Source organism: Cydia fagiglandana, chromosome 12, assembly GCF_963556715.1.
Source record: "Cydia fagiglandana chromosome 12, ilCydFagi1.1, whole genome shotgun sequence".
NCBI lineage: Eukaryota > Metazoa > Arthropoda > Insecta > Lepidoptera > Tortricidae > Cydia > Cydia fagiglandana.
Window position 1 is genome coordinate 12,410,364 of NC_085943.1, and position 22,745 is coordinate 12,433,108.

The 22,745-nt window shown below is 42.9% G+C and overlaps 1 protein-coding gene and 1 long non-coding RNA gene across 2 annotated transcripts in view; one reads left to right on the plus strand and one right to left on the minus strand.

Annotated features, from left to right (window-relative positions):
* LOC134669662 (importin-11) overlaps positions 1-22,745 on the plus strand; it is a 37,695-nt gene that overhangs the window by 2,090 nt on the left and 12,860 nt on the right. The window contains exons 2-13 of the mRNA XM_063527340.1: positions 946-1,086; positions 2,485-2,705; positions 7,879-8,038; positions 13,012-13,258; positions 14,053-14,331; positions 15,114-15,295; positions 15,590-15,775; positions 16,575-16,674; positions 17,060-17,268; positions 20,528-20,725; positions 21,098-21,290; positions 21,729-21,869. Coding sequence (XP_063383410.1) covers positions 952-1,086; positions 2,485-2,705; positions 7,879-8,038; positions 13,012-13,258; positions 14,053-14,331; positions 15,114-15,295; positions 15,590-15,775; positions 16,575-16,674; positions 17,060-17,268; positions 20,528-20,725; positions 21,098-21,290; positions 21,729-21,869 — 2,251 coding nt within the window. The 5' untranslated portion in view covers positions 946-951. The remainder of the gene's footprint in view (positions 1-945; positions 1,087-2,484; positions 2,706-7,878; positions 8,039-13,011; positions 13,259-14,052; positions 14,332-15,113; positions 15,296-15,589; positions 15,776-16,574; positions 16,675-17,059; positions 17,269-20,527; positions 20,726-21,097; positions 21,291-21,728; positions 21,870-22,745) is intronic.
* Positions 8,135-22,745, minus strand: part of LOC134669672 (uncharacterized) — a 335,382-nt gene continuing 320,771 nt past the window's right edge. The window contains exon 2 of the long non-coding RNA XR_010098932.1: positions 8,135-8,222. This is a non-coding gene — a long non-coding RNA (uncharacterized LOC134669672). The remainder of the gene's footprint in view (positions 8,223-22,745) is intronic.

The following is a 22,745-nucleotide window of genomic DNA, read 5'->3' on the forward strand; positions in this document are numbered from 1 at the left end:
AAAATAACCTTCCCTTTCCTCTGGCCAACTCCAAACTTTTAGTTAGTAGTTAGTTAGGTTTCAATACCTTAAAAGGAAAAAACCGAATCCTTATATGATCACTGGTGCGTCTGTCTGTCCGTCTGTCACGGCCCATTTTCTCCAAAAGTACTGGACCAATTAAGTTGAAATTTGGTACACATATGTTAATTCGTGACACAAAGACTGACATCATACAAATGAATTTTAAACATGAAGGCCACTAGGCAAAAATAATGTTTTTAAACTATATTATATGACATATCAAAAATACTTTATTCATATATATGGTACAGAAACAAGTCAAAAAACAATAAATAAAAATAACTTAAAATTAAACTAAATACAAACTATTCTAAAATAAAATAAAACTAATCTAAACTCGGAAGGGGGAGGCCTATGTTCAGCAGTGAACGTCTTATGGCTGAGATGATGATGATGATGATGAATCTAAACTAAATCTAAAAAAGGCCCCTGTGGCAAGGTCCCCAAGATGCTGAACTGCCAGACTGAAGTGTTGAGCGAGGTAATTGCCAGCTCTTGGGTCCCCAGTTGCATCCCTGAATCTCTTTTAAAGGTCTCCATAGAGACTCAGGGCGCCAGGACCCCACGGACCCAGGGTCTCGATGCCGAAAGGAACAAAACTGTATTCGGCGCCGAGACCGCGATACTTCCCAATCTTTGCGTTTTCGGTCGCCTCTGCAGCAGCTGCCGCATGTCAAATAAAAGAGCTCATTTTGAAAATGTCAAATAATTTTTTTTGTAATTTTAAAATAAATAATTTAGAAGTTATTTAAGAAAATAGCCAAAAAATAACCATTCCCCCTTTCCCCCTTTATCTCCGATACTACTGAGTCTAAAATTAAAGTAGGGAAAAAATAATAATATTTATGTTCATCACTTCTTAACTTAAAATGTTCTCTATAGCCCACCATGGATCCAAACATCTACGCGCTGGTGCTAGACACCCTGAACCGGGCGACTAGTCAGGATGCAGAGGTGCTGAAGCCAGCTGAAAAGAAGCTGCAAGAATGGGAGATAGAACCCGGCTTCTACTCTGTCCTTCTGGTAAATATGAAGCGGTTTTATGTCTCCTTTTACCAATGAAGACATTTGAAAGTGTTCTATGCCAACACACAATTTTTTTTCCTTGAGTCTAGCTCGTTTTGCTAGCTGCATGTCTTATGCATTTTTTTTTATTATATCACATCTATTATATCACTAGTGAATTAACAGTTTTTTCATCACACACTTGCTCAAAAAATACCTTATTTCATGCAGGTGTTATTATTTTTCGTCTTAAGTTAGGTTGTTTATAACATGAATATAAAAGTAAAATACAACAGCACATAAAAAACAATAAAAATTACATATAAACACATTATAAAAAACCTAACCTAGGGTGCCGCCGGCAGCGGGGCAGGGCCCAAGCTGCCAGTGGTCAGGGCCGCAGTGAGAGGAACCGACGAACTATACGCGCCGTGTCCAAAATTACCGCCTTCTGCATCTGACCCTTGATCCAACCACCCGGCGAAAGTCTCTCTAGGTGTTGGTCGAGACTCTTCGCTATGAGACCGTTCGCTGACACGACTATAGGGACAATGATTGTCGAGTCAACATCCCACATGGCGGTTATCTCGTGAGCTAAGTCTAGGTACTTGCTGGACTTGTCCTTCTCGGCCTTCACGAGATTCTCATCATGGGGGATGGTGACGTCGACGAGCACGGCCCGGCGCTGCGATCGATCTATCAGCACGATGTCAGGCTTATTGGCTACAATAGTCCTGTCAGTGATGATAGATCGATCCCAAATCCCAATAGAGCGTGGCACGACCATTTTCGAGAACTGGCGCAGGTGAGTACTTGTAGTACGGCACTTCGCGGTCCACAAGGCCGTATAGAAGGGCAAGCTGCTGGTGAATAATTCTGGCTACGAGGTTGTCTGTGCAAGTACTCGCCGTTAGCAAGATGAGAGCTCTGCGTATCTGTAGTTCTGTAGTAGACGTCATGATAACTTCGTCCGCAATTGCACAGGCAAAACCCTCGGTTTCTCCGAAGAGGTCCCCGAATCGTAATAGCCAGTTCACCGACGGACAGTTATTATTAATATTATTATCTTTGTTTCCCGTGTTTTCTCTTCTTTTCTTTTTTTTTCTTTTCGGTTATCTAATTACACGGTCCCTTTTTGGGTAAAAGCCTCCTCCATCTTTAGCCATCTACTTCTATCCATGGCGCCGCTCATCCATTCTCTTCCTGCCGCCTGTATTATATCGTCGGCCCATCTTTTTCTTCATGCAGGTGTACTGAAGGACAAAGGCCTATATTGTTCCCGCGGGAGCTATGGATTGTAAAAAAAAAAGCTGTAGGGAGTTATAGAAGTGCTATGGAGTAGGCACTTGACGTAGCAGTTGGCAGGAAAACTTAGTGTGGGCCAACTCTTACCTACTTATTATATATTTCTTGCAGGACGTCCTCTCCAACCACACCATAAACGTGAACGTCCGCTGGCTCGCCGTGATGTGCTTCAAGAACGGCGTCGACCGCTACTGGCGCCGCAATGCGCCGCACGCCGTCTCCGACCAGGAGAAGGAGAAACTGCGGCTCGGGCTGCTCACGCCCAACGTTCTTAGTGAACCCGTGGCGCAGATAGCGACACAGCAGGCCGTGCTCATCGCCAAGATAGCCAGGTAACTACAGCAGACAGCCAGGTATCTACACGAGCGGCGTCGACCGCTACTGGTGCCGCCAGGCGCCGCACGCCGTCTCCGACCAGTAGAAGGAGAAACTGCGGCTCGGGCTGCTCACGCCCAACGTTCTTAGTGAACCCGTGGCACAGATAGCGACGCAGCAGGCCGTGCTCATCGCCAAGATAGCCAGGTAACTACAGCAGACAGCCAGGTATCTACACGAGCGGCGTCGACCGCTACTAGGCGCCGCACGCCGTCTCCGACCAGGAGAAGGAGAAACTGCGGCTCGGGCTGCTCACGTCCAACGTTCTTAGTGAACCCGTGGCGCAGATAGCGACACAGCAGGCCGTGCTCATCGCCAAGATAGCCAGGTAACTACAGCAGACAGCCAGGTATCTACACGAGCGGCGTCGACCGCTACTGGCGCCGCCACGCGCCGCACGCCGTCTCCGACCAGGGGAAGGACAAACTGCGGCTCGGGCTGCTCACGCCCAACGTTCTTAGTGAACCCGTGGCGCAGATAGCGACGCAGCAGGTCGTGCTCATCGCCAAGATCGCTAGGTGATACACTTATTTGACTCCTCATCAAAGTATTATTATATTTGTCTCCTAAAAGAACATTTTTAGGGTGCTATACTCAAGGGGTAAAAACAGGACCCTGTTACTAAGACTCTATTGTATGTCCGTCTGTCAGTCACCAGGCATCTCATGAACCGTGATAGGCAGACAGTTGAAATTTTCACAGATTATGTATTTATGTTGCCGCTATAACAACAAATACTAAAAAGTACGGAACCGTCGGTGGGCGAGTCCGACTCGCACTTGTCCGGTTTTTAGCTACCTAATCCAACGAATTGGTGCAAAGTTTTTAGGAAAACAAATGCCAGCTAGCCATACAATACCTAAGCTGAATTTATTAGCGTATAGTAAAAAAAAATATATTGATCAAGCCACTTGTGATTACGCTCCGAAAAACCCGCAGGCAAATCCAGGCTAACTGGATACACTATTATTAATTTTTATAGTACAGATTTTCTCGCGCTCTTGGACACAGGGGCTGAGACGTCAGTCGTGAGCTTGTCATTAGTCAAGAAATTAGGGTTAAAATATAATAACATTAGTGATATGGTATTAGTCTTAGTAAATAACACCTTCCTAAAGCCACTAGGGACTATAAGAGCGAATATCGTATTTGGAGGCGCCGTTTTTACATATACTTTCCAGGTAGTAGAATTACCACATGACCAGTTCATTTTGGGCAGTGATTTTGGAGAAGATCATATCGCAGACATTAATTACGAAACGGGCCAAGCACAGGGTGGCCACTTTCTGGAAAACCGGGAAAACCGGGAAAAGTCAGGGAATTTCGCTAAACATGGAAAAGTCAGGGAATTGTCAGGGAAATTTAATGGAGGTCAGGGAATAAAAATTGTCTCTGTATGTACATAATATAAGTACATAATAAAAAAAATATTAATTTACCATCTGCAAACATTATATAATAATCTACACTTTTATGAAAATATGAACAGCACTGGCCAAACTTTTGGTATCATTTGTGCACATTGACCTGTCAATTTAGTTCGCGATTTTCTGGAGGCGACCTTACTATAATTAGTCTAACGCATTCACTGCCAGGGGGCGTGGCCTAGGAACAAACTTGTATGACGGTGGACGCACATTTGCGTCGGGGGCAGTGAATGCGCTAACCTGTTCACTTTAAAAAAACCGCAAACGATGTATGTAAAGGTTAGCCGTTTGGCACACGCATACTAGAGGTCAAAACAAAATGTTTGACCCGCTGTCCCTAAAAATATTTCCCTTGGGAGTTTTGTATGGGAAAGAAAATATTTTTTTTTCAGAAATCTATCGTGTGTGGTATCATATGAAAGAGATTTTTGATGCGATTCTAAAAATATACCACATCATTACATTTCAGCCATTTTTTTTTAATTAAAACAAAAATAATTTACAAAACATACCAAGTTTGGCCTTCTCCAGAACCCAGATACGATATGGCTGATTTTTTTTTGTACAATATACCACAAATGATAAGCGATATCCTCATATCTAACCCCAATAAAGCAATTTTGAAAATAATTTCATTTAGTATTTTTTATTTTATTTTTCAATAATACTAAGTGATACAGTCCTACTTCAGTATCTATTTTACGAGACTTAATGGAACTGTAGTGCAGATACGGTGCATATTTATATCCAACGGGGAATACCTCTTTAACCCTTATACTGCGCCTTTTCATCAGCTGGTATAGTTTTGTATGAAAAACTAAACGAAACTACACCAATTGATGAAAAGGCGCAGTAAAGAGGTATTTCCCGTTGGATATACATATATACATTATATATTGCATATAATTTTATGATTAATATTTACCGTATCTGCAGTACAGTTCCATAAGTCTCATAAAATAGGTACTGAAGTGTGACGATAGGTTTCAAAAAAAATTTTTTTTTCCATAAAAAAAAACAATGACTTGGCACTCCCCTCCTAAGGGATTTTTTTTTAGGAACCGCGGGTCATAAATTTTATTTTGACCTCTAGTATGCGTGTGCCAAACGGCTAACCTGTACAGGTACTCTTATGGTTCAGTATGTGCACTAGTGCTGCACACTGGCGGCAGAACATTGCAGTAATAAGTACTCCCTATTATTTTTTATCGGGTTATTTCGTTCAATCATGACTTTAAAAATGATGGTCACGGTCTTTAAAATATAATGAATTTTAACTTCTTTTTTATTTTGCTTTATTAAACAAATAGTTTTTCTTAATAAACTGCTTAAGTATTAACATAAATTTCAAGGATATTGGGTGTTGACAGCCCCTTAATTTGTGTATAAAAGCGGTTTTATGACATTTTTTCCACGATTTTAACAAGTCTACAAAATTTTCGGTTTCGACAAAAAACATGTTTCGGTCGGACACTAGTAGTTTTGTTTCAGTTATACCCAAGATTTTTAACCGACTTCAAAAAATTAGGTTACTCAATTCGTCGCTTTTGTACCATAACACGCAAAACGTTGAAGTCTAGTATTAATACGATTAAAGCCCGTATAAAGTGTTCCCTTTAGTATTTCTCGCTGGATTATATTATCCAATGAATTCAGTAGTCAGACAGAGGTACTCTTTCAATTGGTTTTTCCTGTACAGCTTTTAACAAAAATGGTCAAAAATGAAATGAATTATTGGGTAATTGTATGAACTGTGATAGCAAATTACAATTTATAAATACAATGAAAAATCAAACAATCAATCAATTCATCTACTCAAAGGTTAACTGGAAGAGATCCCTCAAAGGGATAAGTTCGCCTTTGTACTTTTTACTAATTGTATGTTATTTTTAATATGTCTTTTTGTACAATAAAGATTTTACTACTACTACTACTACAATGAAATAGTACAAAAACGTCACCTGACGTAGGATATGAACCCACGACTTCCGTCTAACTATGCTTTCGCTCTTACCAACTGAGCTATTCAGATACTACTTCTTATTATTTCCGTTTTTGCATTATTTCATTGTATTGATAAATTGTGATTTGCAATCAGATAATTCTGCAAAAACTCAAAAATGTATTCCAATTATATATTTTATATTTATTACATTTAAGATTATGGTCAGGGAAAAACTTGAAAAAACGCCTGGAAAACCGGGAAAAGTCAGGGAATTTTGGTTTTAGTAAAGAGTGGTCACCCTGCTGAAGCAATATTACTAAATAAATTTTCGTCGCCACTATTACGTCGACACGAAGTAGAAGAATTTTTCGCAAGAACGAAAAAAGAAATGCCAAGCATGACAAGGAGAATGTCAGAAAATAAATTTCCTGACAAGAAAACGGATGACATCAACATGTCAGAAATGTCAACAATTCAAGAAAACAAGGATGTACCCACAAGTGAGAATTTGGATTGTCAGATATTACAGCACGCTGAATTATTTAGCCTCGCAGAAGACATTAACTGCATAAAGATTAACGAAGATTTGACGCCAACACAGACACAGCAACTTAAGAGTGTGCTTAATAACTATGAAGATAGATTTGCATATTGTGCATCAAATCTAGGTGCGTACAATGGGTATTTAATTGACATTGAAACTACGGACGAAATCCCGGTACATAAACTTCAAAATTGTATATTGCAAAGGTAAGGAAAACGTGCATGCAGATTTCCTAAGTCGGAACCCTTTGTATGAAGACACACAGGAAGAGCCGTGCGAACAACAACCAGATGGCTTGTGCTTATATAGCTTTCAAAAGAGCGACCTGAAACAGAGTCAGCAAGAAGATACATTCTGTAAGGAAATCATAAGCAAATTGGACGATAAGAAAAGTCATTATAAATCATACCATATGAAGAACAAGGTATTATGCAAGAAAATATGGATAGACAATACACTACGAGATGTTATTGTGCTACCGGAAAGGTTATTCTCAAACTGCATGCAAGAATTACATGATAATGCATGGGGCGGTGCGCATTTTGGTTTATTCAAAACACTCAAAAAATTCAAACAACGCTACTACATTGAAAATGCAGAGAAGAAGATAGAAGACTACATAAAATCATGTATGAGGTGCCAAGAGAAGAACATGAGACACACAAAAGCACCTTTGGTAAGCGTAAAAGTTAATAATTTCGGTCAACAGGTGGCGCTAGATGTGTTAGGGCCATTCTGCAAGTCGAAGGATGGGAGGCAGCTACCTAGAATAGTTGTTGATCATTCATGTAAGGTCTTTAAAAACGTATTAAAAGAGCAATCTAAGAAAGTGTTTCCATTGCCCATGGTGTCGTCCTGCTAGGTCGCCCTCTTTACATAGAAATAGAAATAAGGAGTTTCTAGTTTCTAGCGTAGTATAATAAATTGGCGCCCTGAGATATAGGGTAAGGCCCCCCCCCCACATCTGGCATCTTTCGAGCGTCGGCGTCTGTCGGCGTCGGTCCAGCGCTATGGAAAATGACGTCGCTGCGCAGTTGCGTCGACGCTGCGTCGACGTTGCGTCGACGTCGGCCATAGAATTGTAAACGCCGACGCTCGAAAGACGCCAGATGTGGGGGGGCCCTAAAGAAAGAGCCCAGAAGAAAAATAATATATGTTTATAATTAATTGTTGAGATGGAAACTTATCTCAAGTTCATAATATATCTTCATCAGATTGGACTGCCCGATGCACTGGCCAAACCTAGTTCCTGACCTGCTTGGAGCGCTGAAAGCTCCCCAGCCGCTGGTTCAGCATCGTTCTCTGCTCATCTTCCACCACATCGTCAAGGCACTGGCTTCCAAGAGGCTAGCTGGGGATCGCAGGACATTCCAGGTATGTGCTATCACAGTTAAAAATCTTTATAAGTGAGAAATATCTGCCTAGGGCCCAGGGAATCCAGGATATGAGGAGAGCACTAAAACACGTACGTTCGGTATTGCATTTAATCGATCGACAGACATGGTGCGCAATCTACCCTCTATTGTGGAAAACATGAGTCTACCCACATACATTACACCTCCACCCTTAATTACTGATACATTTCCTTATAACTAACTTACTAGTGTACGATTAGCTTAATACTAGGAACTAGAATACATAATAATTTAATCAAACTCGAAGCCATATCTTAGCACGGGTTTACGAATGCGCCTAGGTCGGTCCGCAGGGGACTCATTCTCATTACATTCCGTGTGACTAGGCACTGTATCCCGGGACACGGTCTCTACAGATTCCTGACTCGCCTCAGTCTCATTAACCGCGGATTCCTCGCCTGGCGCCGCCTCCAACACATCCGACAGGGTCACTGCATAACTGCTACGTCTTCTTTTAATCTGATCTAAATGTCTTTTTCGTTGTGGACCACTTTCCCTAGATATAATAAAATTCCTGGAACCTACTTTCTCCTTCACCTGACCACTTAACCAGCTTCCCCCGGCGTGATCTCGCGCCCACACAGAATCGCCCACATTAAGTTCCCTAGGTTTCCCTCCCGCGTTAAACACTTGTTTATCTTGAGCTTGCTGTACCCTAGACTCGACCTGCCGAGTACCCCTTAATAAATCTAGCCTCGATCGTAGTCGTCTACGTTGTAACAACATAGCTGGGGCCGACCCTGTAGAACTATGTTCAACGTTCCTGTACATCATGAGATATGCTTGAAGAGCTTCATCAACATCACAACCATCTCGAAGTGCCTTTTTAATGGCTCGCTTGCATAACTTAACCGCATTTTCTGCAGCGCCATTGGAGGCTGGGTGGTAAGCTGGCGTAAACGTCATTTTGATACCGTTACTCTCCATAAAATGTGCGTATTCCTTAGACGTGAACGGTGGACCGTTGTCCGAAACTACTACCAAAGGCAGTCCAAAACGAGCAAACGTTTCCCGTAACGATTTAATAACTCCCCTAGCACTAGTTTTAGACATTTTGAATATTTCTAACCATTTCGTCGCTGAATCTATAATGACTAAAAAAGTTTCGCCCTGAAAAGGTCCCAGAAAGTCAGTATGTAATCGCGACCAGGGCTCCGGGTTATACGGCCACGGCTGTGGCGGCGCTCGCGGGGGCGCGGCGCTCTCTAGCGCACACGTCGTGCACTGCTTACCTAACTCTTCGATGTCCCTGTCTATTCCAGGCCACCACATCACGCTACGGGCGAGACTCTTCATTTTCACGATACCTAAATGACCAACATGTAACTCTTTGAGTAAGTGATTTCTCAAAGCCTCTGGTACTACTAGCCTATAACCCCAAATTATACAACCCCGGTCTATATATAATTCATTGCGCCGCAGGTAATACGGCTTAAGGGCGTCATCGTCACAACTGCTAGGCCAGCCGGATAGTAAAAACAGGAATATTTTCTTTACCACTTCATCCTTACTAACGTTATCTTGAACCATTTTCCTCGTAATCGGTAAGAAGTTTTGGATAAAATTTAAATATGTGACTTCCTTACGCTGGCTTTTCTCCTTACCCACCGGTAAGCGAGATAAAGCGTCGGCCGCGTTCCCCTCACTCCGCACATACTCGATAGTATAATCGTAACCAGCTAAAATGACCGCCCACCTCTGCATACGACTTGCAGCCATTACGGGTACCCCTACTTTATCGCCGAAAATTGTCACCAAAGGCTTATGGTCTGTTCTTAGAATAAACTTTCTAATACCATATAAGTATTGGTGAAACTTTCGGACCCCATAAATGATTGAAAGTGCCTCCCGTTCGATTTGCGAATACGACTTCTCTGCGGCGTTGAGCACCCGCGATGAGTACGCTATTGGCCGCTCGGTGGCGCTAGCGTCGCCGGCGCCGGGCACAAGGTGCGATATCACCGCGCCGACGCCTACACTGCTCGCATCAGTGGTCAGAATTAGTGGAAGATCTGGCGAATAATGCGCCAATATATCACCAGAAATCAACATTTGCTTTACCTCACTAAACGCGCGCATGCAAGCTTCAGTCCACTCATACTTCACATCTTTCCGCAAAAGTGCATACAGAGGCGCTAGTATAGTGCTTATATTGCGTACGAACTACGCGTAATACATCACTAACCCTAAGAATGATCGTAATTCTGCCACATTATTTGGAACCGGTACCTGTTTGATTGCTTCAATCTTTTCAGGGCATGTATGAACACCTTGCTTACTAATTACAAATCCGAGATATGTTACCGAGTCCGCAAAGAACGTACATTTATCTTTTTTAACTCTTAGACCATATTTTCTTAACCTTTCAAACACTTCGTGAAGCGTGTCTATATGTGATCGGTCATCGACCCCTGTTATAATCAAATCGTCTAGAAAGACACCTACACGTGGCATATCCGCAAACAATTGCTCAAGTTTTCTCTGGAAAATACCAGGACTAGACGCTAGCCCATATATCAGTCTATTGTACATAAATAAACCCTTATGGGTGTTAATCACCGTATATTTCTTAGACTCATCCAATTCAAACTGGGCGTAAGCTTGCGACAGGTCTAATTTAGTAAACTTATTTCCCCCGTGCAATTTAGTTAGCAAATCTTCTACTTTTGGTAAAGGATAGTGGTCCACTTCTAAACATTTATTTAGCGTTAACTTAAAATCAGCACATACCCTTATGGTGCCATCTTTTTTAACTACCGGCACTATAGGCGTGGCCCAGTCGGAGGTGGCGACAGGCGTGATGATGCCGTCGCGCACCATCTGCTCGAGCGCGCGCTCCACCGGCTCGCGCAGCACGTACGCCAGGGAGCGCGCGCGCTGGAACACGGGCCGCGCGTCCGGCCGCAGGTGGAACCCGACCGTGCCCCCGGTGAACCGGCCCAGGCCCTCCGCAAACACCTCACAGTATCTGGAACTGAATTCAGTCTCATCAAACAACATGTTTACATTAGCAACTTGTTTACATTCCAACTTTGACCTATCTATGATATTAAATGCCCTTATCCAGCGCCTACCTAATAGGCTAGTTTTGCCATTTTCAATAACATGTAAGTCTAATTCTTTACACATTCCATTATACTGTACTTTAGGTGTTATTTTACCTACAGGTTTTACCTTTATATCTGTATACAAATTCAACAATAAATGACTTCTTTGTATTTTGCAATGAGTAAACAACTTTTTATAGCATTCTAAATTTATGCACGAAATGGCACTACCTGTGTCTATTTCCATATTTAACCACTTTCCCGCGATATTAACATCTACGGTGTATGGTTCACATACAGACGACTCGCTGCTATCTAGTGAAAAATTGTTTACCTCGTCGCTGTCGCTGTTGTCCGAATGGTCCAAATACACAACCTTCTCTTCCATCACGTTGTATAAGGACGAACTTCCCCTCAGCTTAGGACACACCCTTTTTAAATGTCCTTCTTGGTTACATACTCGGCAGACATACTTCTTGAATTTACATCTGTCGGCTTCATGCTTTGCTCCGCACACCTTACACACTCCATTGAAATCCGTGTTATTGTTTTGACCGAAGCCTCGCATCTTTCCGCTACCCGCTCCGCTCATGGCGCTTGGACCGCCGCCGCTCGTTATCTTCCCGCGGGCCGTCGTTCCCGCCGCTGGTCGCCCGCCGTCCGCCGCCGCCCGGCCCCGGCCTGCCCGACCCAAATGATGCACCGACGTGGTCGCGTTCGCTGGTATACTGTCGCTGGTTCGATTCCGAGCACAGTCTTCTACTAGCGCCGCGTTGACCTCGGCCGCCTCCATGGACACGGCGAGCTTGTACGCCCGGTCGAACGTGATCGTGTCGTCCTCCGTGAACAGCTTCTGCCTGATGTCGTCGTTCAGCAGCCCGCACACGAACTGATCCCTCAAGTTCTCCTTCAAGCTATTGTCCCCGGTGAAACTGCAGTCCTTACTTAATTTTTTAAGATCCGTTACAAAGTTGGCAATATTTTCATCACGCTTTTGCACACGCTGACGGAATTTAAAACGTTCTGCGAGCAAACTCGGCTTTGGATTTAAATGGCCTTTCATCAGCGCGACTGGCTGGTCATAAGTTTTGGTCGCGGGTTTCGCGGGCGTGCACAAATTCACCATTAGTTCATACGCGTCCCCGCCCATTACTGTTATTAGCGTAGCCACTTTCACTTCATTTTTAACATCGTTTGCAACGAAATATTGTTCTAAACGGTCAACGTACAGTTCACAATTGTCATTGACAAGGTCAAACGGTCCCGATCGATCGACAGACATGGTGCGCAATCTACCCTCTATTGTGGAAAACATGAGTCTACCCACATACATTACAATAAGGTTTAAACTTCGTAAAACATTTTGATTGCTGGACATTATATAATCCTTTTCGGGGGCTGTGACAGTCCTCCAGACTGAGCATAGTCGCGCTACCCCTTCTGTCGTATACGGTAATTTTACTCCATGTTCGAGTCGAAAGTGCCTTTGTGTGACGTCCGTGTCTTTGAACGGACCAATCACGGTACGGGATTTCGCTCACCTCGTCCCGCGCACCCCCGCATTTTTGGCATCATCGGTTGCATGAAATAATTGCTCTAAACTCGGTCTAGAGGATTTCTAGTCTATGACTGCGACGAATAATTTATAGACTAGAGGACTTTTGAGGAGTTAGGAGTTTTGTGGACTAAACTCCTGCTTAAAGGGTTACTTTGTCAGATATACTATTATGACTGTATGTTCCTCAATTACTTAAAGACGGCTGGACCTATTGCAAAAGATACCCCCTACCCTACTTCTTAAACTCCTTATGAAATTTGATTTTAAATCTTTATTAAAATAATAACCCTGGTTATTAAAATAATAATATCTACAATATTCCCGCAGGACCTCACAAACACCGTATACTCCTTCATTCTGAGTCTCTGGCACGAGAACACCGAGCTCTTCCTCCGCCACATCCAAGAGGGCGCCACCACCGAGCTGATCACCGAGCACCTGGAGAAGGCCCTCCTCTGTCTCCGCATTCTAAGGAAGCTGACGGTCTTCGGCTTCAAGAAGGCCCATGAGAGCCAGGATGCCGTGGCTTTCCTCAATGTGGTGTTTGACCGGGCTAAGACCAGTTTAGAATGCAGTAAGTAGACCAAAGTACAGTCACGCGCCGTCATTGTTGAGCCATTGTTGTTGTTGACCCATTGAGCCAGGGTTCTAGCTAAATTGGACATTCTATGCTTGCCCGCAGATTCGCACGTTGTAATACGCAAGTTAAGCTGACGCTATTTAGAGCGTATTGTCAGACGTTTTATACGTGCGGTCTGTGGGCAAGTTTTACACAAAGGGCCTACAACACGTTGCGAGTCCAATATAATAATATCCTTAGGATGCTGTTAAGGCTGCCGAGGCACTGTAGTGCATCAGGCATGTTCGCCGAGGCGCGACCGGACGACTTTTATGCCATCAGACGAAAAAGAGTGGCCTCATTACTACGACGTGTGCGCGGCAGCACTAACAGCATGCTAAGGGCGTTAGACGAGCGCCTCGACTGCCCGCTCATTAAGTACTGGGCAGAACTAGTCATCGGTAGGTCTAAGTAGATATAGGTTACTAACATAGTGTTAAGTCTAAAATGTTACTAACAAAATATGGATCGCTTTTGGTCTGAAAAAAGATTTTTTTTTAATAGCGTAAGTACTAAACTACCAATTTAGTTAGGACCCTAAATGGCTCAACAATCGCGGAGCGTGATAGTACCTAGTCAATTAATAACCTTAGCACAACCTCCAAGAGATGTTTAGGACCTAGTCACCGAAGTCTTGCTAAAATTAGCGTCTTAGAGAAGCGTCGACGCGTATTTCGAATCCACACACCAAACTTTACACAAAGAATTTTTCACAACCCAAGTGTCTTATAAACCTCTTTTCTTTCAAGGAAAACTGCTCAAAGGCCGCGGCATATACCCCCTAGAACTCTGCGAGAAATTCATCATCCACCTAACAAAAGTTGCATTAGGGGTCCTAGGGGTCCACCCGTTCTCGTACGTGCCCCTAATCAGACCCTCGCTGGAGTTCGCCATATACTACTGCTTCACGGAGCAGGGCATGAGCTTCGTGTACGAGCGGTTCAACATACAGTGCCTGAACATTGTGAAGGGGATTTTGCAATGTGTGGAATTTAAGCCGCCGAAGGGGGATCAAGTTAAGGAACCATGTAAGTATTAAATTAATCGTTTCTTTAATTTTAAATGAAATCCGGTAGAAAAGATCACAATACAGACAGAGAAATATTGTCTTTGGTTACCGGGATAGTTACTCATGAAGTCATACATACATCACTGGCTCAGTGACCCAAAGAGGATCTTGGCCTCTGACACAAGAGAGCGCCATTCTGCCCTATTCTGCGCCACTTCACGCCAGTTGGGTATTCCGAGGGCGGACAGGTCTTTCACTCATGAAGTCATGGTCTCATGAAATAAAACTATTGAAACGGATCATATATTTTACGGCTCTAAAGGGTTCGAAACGTCGGGATATAGTATGAATTCAATATACGCGATATAATCCGTTTCAATAGTTTTATTTTACAGACAGAAAGTTAATGGGTGAATCAACTTTTTCATATCACTCGTTACCGTGGTTACGGTCGCCTGGGTCACTTTTAAAAACCTGTTTTTTTAAATATTTAACATAACAAGACATAACAGATCATCTACTTAGCATATACGTAAGTAGAACATGGTTAAAACATCCAACCAACTGTGCTACTAATTGTCTCCTGGCTGAGGGGACAGAATAGCAACGAAAAAAGTTAATTCACGCGTTAGTTTCTTTCATATTAAATATATTCTGATATATACTGACGACGTTGCGAACAAAATTCCAACAGAGTAATTGAGGTACTAGTATACTTCAGAACACGCGATATCCTATGTCCATCGCAAATTGATCCTGGCTTTACTGTCAATACGAAATTAACATCTGTTATCTTTCCAGTGACCCTGCAAGCCCACCAAATCAAGACGGAAGTCCTGGACACGGCCACGGTCTGCCACATGTGCCAGGTGCTGGTGTCCCGTTATTTCCTGCTGTCGGCCGATGACCTCGCGCTGTGGGACGCGGAGCCGGAGAGCTTTGCCACAGACGAGGCAGGGGAGAGTTGGAAATACAGCCTTAGGGTACGTTATGCTTTCTTGGTGCCATGCTCAAGTTGTCCTATAGCGTGACGCTACTTTTACGTATTTATATTCTTTTTTTTCTTAGCCTATTTGTGTGTCCTACTGCTGGGCGAAGGCCCCTCTCCTGGTTCTCCATGACTCCCGATTAGGCGCTTCATCCGGCGCGATTCATATTTTTAATCTAAAAATTCAATAGCTGAAAATGTTTGAGAATTAACTTTCCACTCCCAACTCGTCTACATTCCACTCTCAATTAATTTGAATGATTCTCCTAAACTAACTTTTTCTTTACAGCCATGCACAGAAGCGGTGTTCATGGAGCTATTCCACGAGTTCCGCGACACGCTAGCGCCCGAGCTTGTGCGTCTACTCGCCGGGCTCCAACATACGCCATCTGACGCCAGCGACCTTGACGCCATCCTGAAGAAGGACGCCATCTACAACGCCGTCGGACTCGCCGCCTTCGATTTGTACGACGAGGTATGATTGTAAACCTTATGTTACCGCAATAAGGTGTACATTAGCCGGGCTGCAACATACGCCATCTGACGCCAGCGACCTTGACGCCATCCTCAAGAAGGACGCCATCTACAACGCCTTTGGACTCCCGCCTTCGACTTGTATGACGAGGTACGATTATAAACCTTATGTTACCGCAAAAAGGTGTATATTAGCCGGGCTGCAACACACGCCGTCAGACGCCAACGACAAGGACGCCATCCTCAAGAAGGGCGCCATCTACAATGCCGTCGAACTCCCGCCTTCGATTTGTATGACAAGGTACGATTATAAACCTTATGTTACCGCAATAAGGTGTACATTAGCCGGGCTGCAACACACGCCGTCCGACGCCAACGACAAGGACGCCATCCTCAAGAAGGACGCCATCTACAATGCCGTCGAACTCCCGCCTTCGACTTGTATGACAAGGTACGATTATAAACCTTATATTTATTTATTTTATTTATTTGGAGAACCAACAGCTATGACAATACCATAGAAATTATAGTGGATACAGAAAGCCAATTATAGGAACTCACAGGTAGTATATTGCCGCAATAAGGTGTGCAATTTGTATAATGTAAATTAGCCGGGCTGTAACACACGCCATGCATAACGCCGTCGGTCTCGCCGCCTTTGAACTTCGACTTGTACGACGAGGTGAGTGGTTTGATTTCTCTGCCGCAATGGTCAAGCAAATTTGTTGATTGTAATTTCTATCACTAATATTTGAAAACGTAATTTAATGTAACAATAATATTAATATGTTTGTTGGCAGGTGGACTTCGACGAATGGTTCACGAATGTGTTGAGCCAAGAGCTGAAAATAAAAGATGACAACTACAGAATAATTAGGAGGAGAGTTTGTCAATTAATAGGTATGTATTTGTTAGTTTTATGTGGTGTTGTTTTCATCGATCTTGTTTTCTTGGTAAACCATGCTAATATACCTTTGTAACATGATTATTTCAAAAAGTATCAATGTAAGTTGAATAATAGACTACAGTCATATTAGCCAGACACCCTGTTTTTAACTATAATATAAGGGTATTTTTTAAACAATGGGCCTTATTATTCGCTGGGCATTGTTGTTGGGCCTATAGTAACTTATAATTTATGTTTGACTTTGATTGATTTATGTTCGATTCGACGGCAAGTCACTAAATCAATAGAAATGAAACAATTGTATTTTATAAAATTACACTTTTCATCGCTCGTTATTATAGGAATTGAGTTCTATACCATGTACCTTATCCATCGTAGGTCAATGGTGCGGCGTCCGCGCCTCCCCCTCCCTCCGCCCCGCCATATACGGAGCCCTCCTCCAGCCGCTCGCGCGACCGCAGGAAGACGCGGCAGTCAAGCTAGCGGCCGCCGAGTCTCTCCGGGCCACTATAGATGATTTCAACTTCGACGTGGACCAGTTCGCCCCGTTCGCCCCTCACATCCTCGCCGCACTCTACGAACTGCTGGTATGTGATGGATGACGCTGTATAATACATTATTTATTAATTTTCCTAGATGGGAAAATCTAGGATTGCTAAGGCTGCGTCCACTTTCGGTTGGTTAACGCATCGTGTCTGGGGATCGCATGATCTAAAGCTGCAGACGAAGTTGTCGGTGTACAAAGCCATGGTTCTTCCGATTCTTTTGTATGCTTCGGAAACATGGTGTTTGTACAGAGGCGACATTCGCTTGCTAGACACGTTCCACTTACGTTGTCTACGTTCCATTCTGCATATAAAATGGCAAGATCGCGTTCCCAACACTGAAGTACTTCATCGTTGCAAGATGCCTGGCATGGAGGCGCTCTTGATGAAGGGTCAGCTAAGGTGGTGTGGGCATGTTTGGCGTATGAGTGATTGCAGGCTACCGAAATCCGTTTTCTACTCCCAGCTATCAGCTGGTAAACGGAAGCAAGGTGGGCAGCACCTACGTTACAAGGATGTGCTTAAGCGCCACCTAACTACCTGTGGTATACCACCTGACAAATGGGAGGAGCTTGCTTCTCAGCGGCCAGAATGGCGTTCTCCCGTTAAGATGAGAGGTGAGCGAGTCCCGTGTTGTGATTGGTCCGTTCAAAGACACGGGCGTCACACAAAGACACTTTGACTCGAAAATGGAGTAAAACTACCGTATATTTGTGTCAGAGGGGGTAGAGCTACTATGCTCAGTCTGGAGTATGTCTTGTCTGTGATGTAAACTCACTAAACTGAGAATCGTAATTCAAGACCAAAAAAAGTAAGACAATATTGCCACTGCAATAATTTGTTTGTGAAATAGTAAATTTCTTTTGATAAATAATCACGCTAAGATCATTTATTTATTAGTAATTTTACTCCTACGATTTAAAAAAGTACTTTTATTTACTTATTTTTACATATAGTTGGTCAAGCAGATCTTGTCAGTAGAAAAAGGCGGCAAAGTTGAAAAATGTAGGCGCGAAGGGATATCGTCTCATAGAAAATTTTAATTCGCGCCTTTTTAACCGACTTCCATTTCATAGAAGGAGGAGGTTCTGTATTCGGTTGTGGCTATTTTTTTTTTTTTTTCTATGTACGTTCACCGATTACTCCGACATCCGTAGTCCGATTTGAGTAATTCTTTTTTTGTTTGAAAGGAGCTACTTCCGAGTTGGTCCCATTTTAATTTGGTTCTGTTCTGATGATGGGATCCATGAGGAATTGAGGGAACTCCTCAATTTTTAAAGGCACATGCATGGTGATTTGGGTGTGTTCTTAAGCAACTCGAGCATTTTCTCCCGAAAACCACCACTTTGATGAAGTAGACCTGATGATGATGATTGTTTTGATGATAATGATGATGATTTATTAAATGTAGTATGTTCAGCGATTACTCCGGCACCTGTGATCCGATTTGAGTAATTCTTTTTTTGTTTGGAAGGAGTTGCCTCCATGGTGTTTCCGTATTATTTTTGGTTCTGGTCTGATGATGGAACCCATGAGGAATTGAGGGAACTCCTCAGTTTTTAAAGGCACGTGTAAAGTGATTTCGGTGTTTTCTAAAGTAACTCGAGCATTTGCTTCCGAACACCGCCAATTTGATGTAGTGCAAGTGTAGCCTTACCACGAGTTTGACATTGACATATTCGCTAAGTTAGCGACGCTAACGTCTTCGTAACTTACTTTTTATGCATCTCGGTCGCACTAATATGCCAGTACGAGCGAGATGCAAAGAAAGTAAGTTACACACGCTAGCGAATAAATCAATGTCAAACTCTTGGTAAGCTGGTAAGGCTACTGTTCGGGGGTTAGGGTTAGGAGTTAAGGGGTCGGGGATTAAGGGGTCGGGTAATGGTGGTTGAAGGGGGGGGGGGTTGAGGGATTGGGTCAGTGGCGGGGCGGAGGATGGATTAAGTGTATTAGTGACAGGAATTATAATTTCCCAGATGGACTCGAGAAAATTCCAGATTACATATTTATTAAAGTAGATACACGAATTTAGTGTTAATCATGATGTTGTTTTTCATTCACGCGTCGCGCTATTAACAATGCATTAAAACTAAAAATGGAAAAATAAAAACTTTTTACAAAAAAAAGAAAACCGACTTCAAAAAGGATGAAATAAAATATTATCCTTTTTAAGTCTATGCGTTACCAACTGATATGTTTGAAGTCGGTGCCAAGCCAAGTAGTAAAGAATACCCGTCAAAAATAATTAGCTTTATGACTATAAATCCCATTAGAACTGTACCATTAGAACTATGTATTATAAATGTGTAAGTAATTCTGTCTGCCTCTTTGTCGCCTTTTCATGGCTAAACAACTGAACCGCTTTAGGTGAAATTTGGCAAGAACGTAAATTCCTTGAATTGTTTTATATTTTGAAATGTAGTCCTCTGAATAAGGGACTGTGCCAAGAAGGTTTGATCGTGTGTTCTGAGATGTGTTCTTAGGTACAGTCGACGTCAAAGATATGTATTATACACTTTTGCACCTTACTCCTTTGTAATAAGACGAAAAGTGTAAACATATTTTTAACGTCGACTGTACCTACAGAAAGTACGTTCATTGTAAGGCAATCCAACGCGATTCGATAAGGATGTACCTTATCGAATAGCACCAAAATCATGGTATGCTTCAAAAGTTGGCTTGGCACCGACTTCAAACATATCAGTTGGTAACGCATAGACTTAAAAAGGATAATATTTTATTTCATCCTTTTTGAAGTCGGTTTTCTTTTTTTTGTAAAAAGTTTTTATTCTACTGACAAGATTTGCTTGACTAACTTAAATACAAGACGCGCTAGTAAAAACTGGTAACATTGTCTTACTTTTTTGGGTCTTGAATTACGTTTTGCAGTATAACCTTTTTAGGATTCCGTACCCAAAGGGTAAAACGGGACCCTATAACTAAGACTTCGCTGTCCGTCCGTCCGTCCGTCCGTCCGTCCGTCTGTCCGTCTGTCTGTCACCAGGCTGTATCTCACGAACCGTGATAGCTAGACAGTTGAAATTTTCACAGATGATGTATTTCTGTTGCTGCTATCTATAACAACAAATACTAAAAACAGAATAAAATAAAGATTTAAATGGGGCTCCCATACAACAAACGTGATTTTTGACAAAAGTTAAGCAACGTCGGGCGTGATCAGTACTTGGATGGTAGACCGTTTTTTTTGCATTTTTTTTTTGTTTTTTTTTTGCATTATGGTACGGAACCCTTCGTGCGCGAGTCCGACTCGCACTTGCCCGGTTTTTATTTTTTCCAGGTGGAGTCGGAGGAGTGCGACACGAAGATGCACGTGCTGCACGTGGTGTCGTACGTGATGGAGCGGTGCGGCGCGGCGGTGGCGCGCGGCGGCGGCGCGGACGCGCTGGTGGCGAGCCTGCCGCAGCTGTGGGCGCACGCGCACAGCCACGACATGCTGCGCGCCGCCGCGCTGGCCGCCTCCGTCAATCTACTTAAAGTATACATATACCGATCGATACGTTTTTCTGAGAAGTTGCATTTATTAATTTATTATGATTTTTATCAATTGTCAATTTGATCTGGTTTTTTTTTCAATTTAAAATTTAAATTTTATATTTGAATAAATATTTAGTTTAAAGCCAGATTTTCGTTACATAGAAGTATTTTATCGATAAACTGAATTTATTGTACTCTGTAGCAATGTATCGAATGTTACATGCAAGTTCTTGAACCGCCTACATCCGTCTCTTGTCGACTCAGATCTATGAATTGCCTTTGTAATATAAACCATCGCCTCTATAAAATGGAACTTCATTCTTACGATTTTAAATAACAACTTTATCGTCTTAAAACTAACAGCTTTTCCCAGGCCATAGGAGAATGCCCTCCAAACATTCGTCCCTGGATCCTGAACGTAGTCAACGACTCCACCAAACTGTCGGAGCCAGCGCACGTCTATCTTCTAGAAGATGCTCTGGACCTCTGGCTCGCTGTGCTGGAGACCTCTCATGTGGCTGACGCAGCCACGCTTCAGCTGGCTGAAAACCTGTGTCCCATACTTGGTAAGAGAAAAGTACACAAAACTGTCAGTATCTTTTGAAAGATGCGCTGGACCAACGGAGCAACGGAGCGGCAGATGACACTCACGAGGTTTCATTTGATCGAAATGTCCGTCTCTGCGCGGCAAGACTAAGTGTCATTTTGGCATGAATAAGTATATCACAACGACAGAGTGGTAATGTGATTCGGTTTGATCAATTGGTACCTTTTCTCTTTCTCAATTTCTCATTATATTTGGATCTGTTTTATGTAAAGTGTCATTCTGTAGAACTTGCTAACTATGTACCGCCATTGTGAAACTGTCACTAAATGTTGATTTCAGTATGGCGGTTTGTTTACACAGTTAGCAAGTTCCATAGAATGACACTTTATATTATATAGCCTACACTGTTATTCCTGTTAATACGAACTTGAGAAGTAAATATTTTATTCTTTTTCAGAACAAACTTCAGAGCACCTCCGCATAATAGTGTACATAATGCAAGCCTACACCCTGCTCTGCCCCGAAGAGTTCCTCCTGGGTGCCGGCGGCAAGTGCATGATGTTGTTAGAAGACATGCTCGGCGACATGCGCACTGAAGGTGGGTCAGCTCACCCCGTCCTGAGTAGTCATACACTAACCACATAATAGTGTACATAATGCAAGCCTACACCCTGCTCTGCCCCGAAGAGTTCCTCCTGGGCGCCGGCGGCAAGTGCATGATGTTGTTAGAAGACATGCTCGGCGACATGCGCACTGAAGGTGGGTCAGCTCACCCCGTCCTGAGTAGTCATACACTAACCACATAATAGTGTACATAATGCAAGCCTACACCCTGCTCTGCCCCGAGGAGTTCCTCCTGGGCGCCGGCGGCAAGTGCATGATGTTGTTAGAAGACATGCTCGGCGACATGCGCACTGAAGGTGGGTCAGCTCACCCCGACCTGAGTAGTCATACACTAACCACATAATAGTGTACATAATCCAAGTTGTATGACATCGGAATCTGTGGCGACTTACTGAGATGGTTCTCTTCTTATATCGACAATAGGTCCCAGGCAGTTGTGCTGAATAATTACATCTCAGGGTGGGTGACTATTCCTAGTGGCGTCCCCCAGGGTTCACTGCTCGGACCACTGCTTTTTAACATTTTTATTAACGACATCAGTAAGTGCTTCATACATTCTAAACTACTCTGTTTTGCTGATGACATGAAGATCTTTGGGAAAGTGAATACGACCTATGACTCACTGCTGATTCAATCTGACCTCACGCGACTCGACGAATATTGTTTAAATAATAAATTAGATTTGAATCCATCGAAATGTTCCTTCCTGACATTTTCGCGTAAACATAACATAATTCCTACCACATATAAACTTAAAGGCCAATTATTGAATAAGGTCCAATCTATGAGAGATTTGGGAGTGGTACATGATTTAAAACTTCTATTTGATACTCATATTGACGGTATTGTA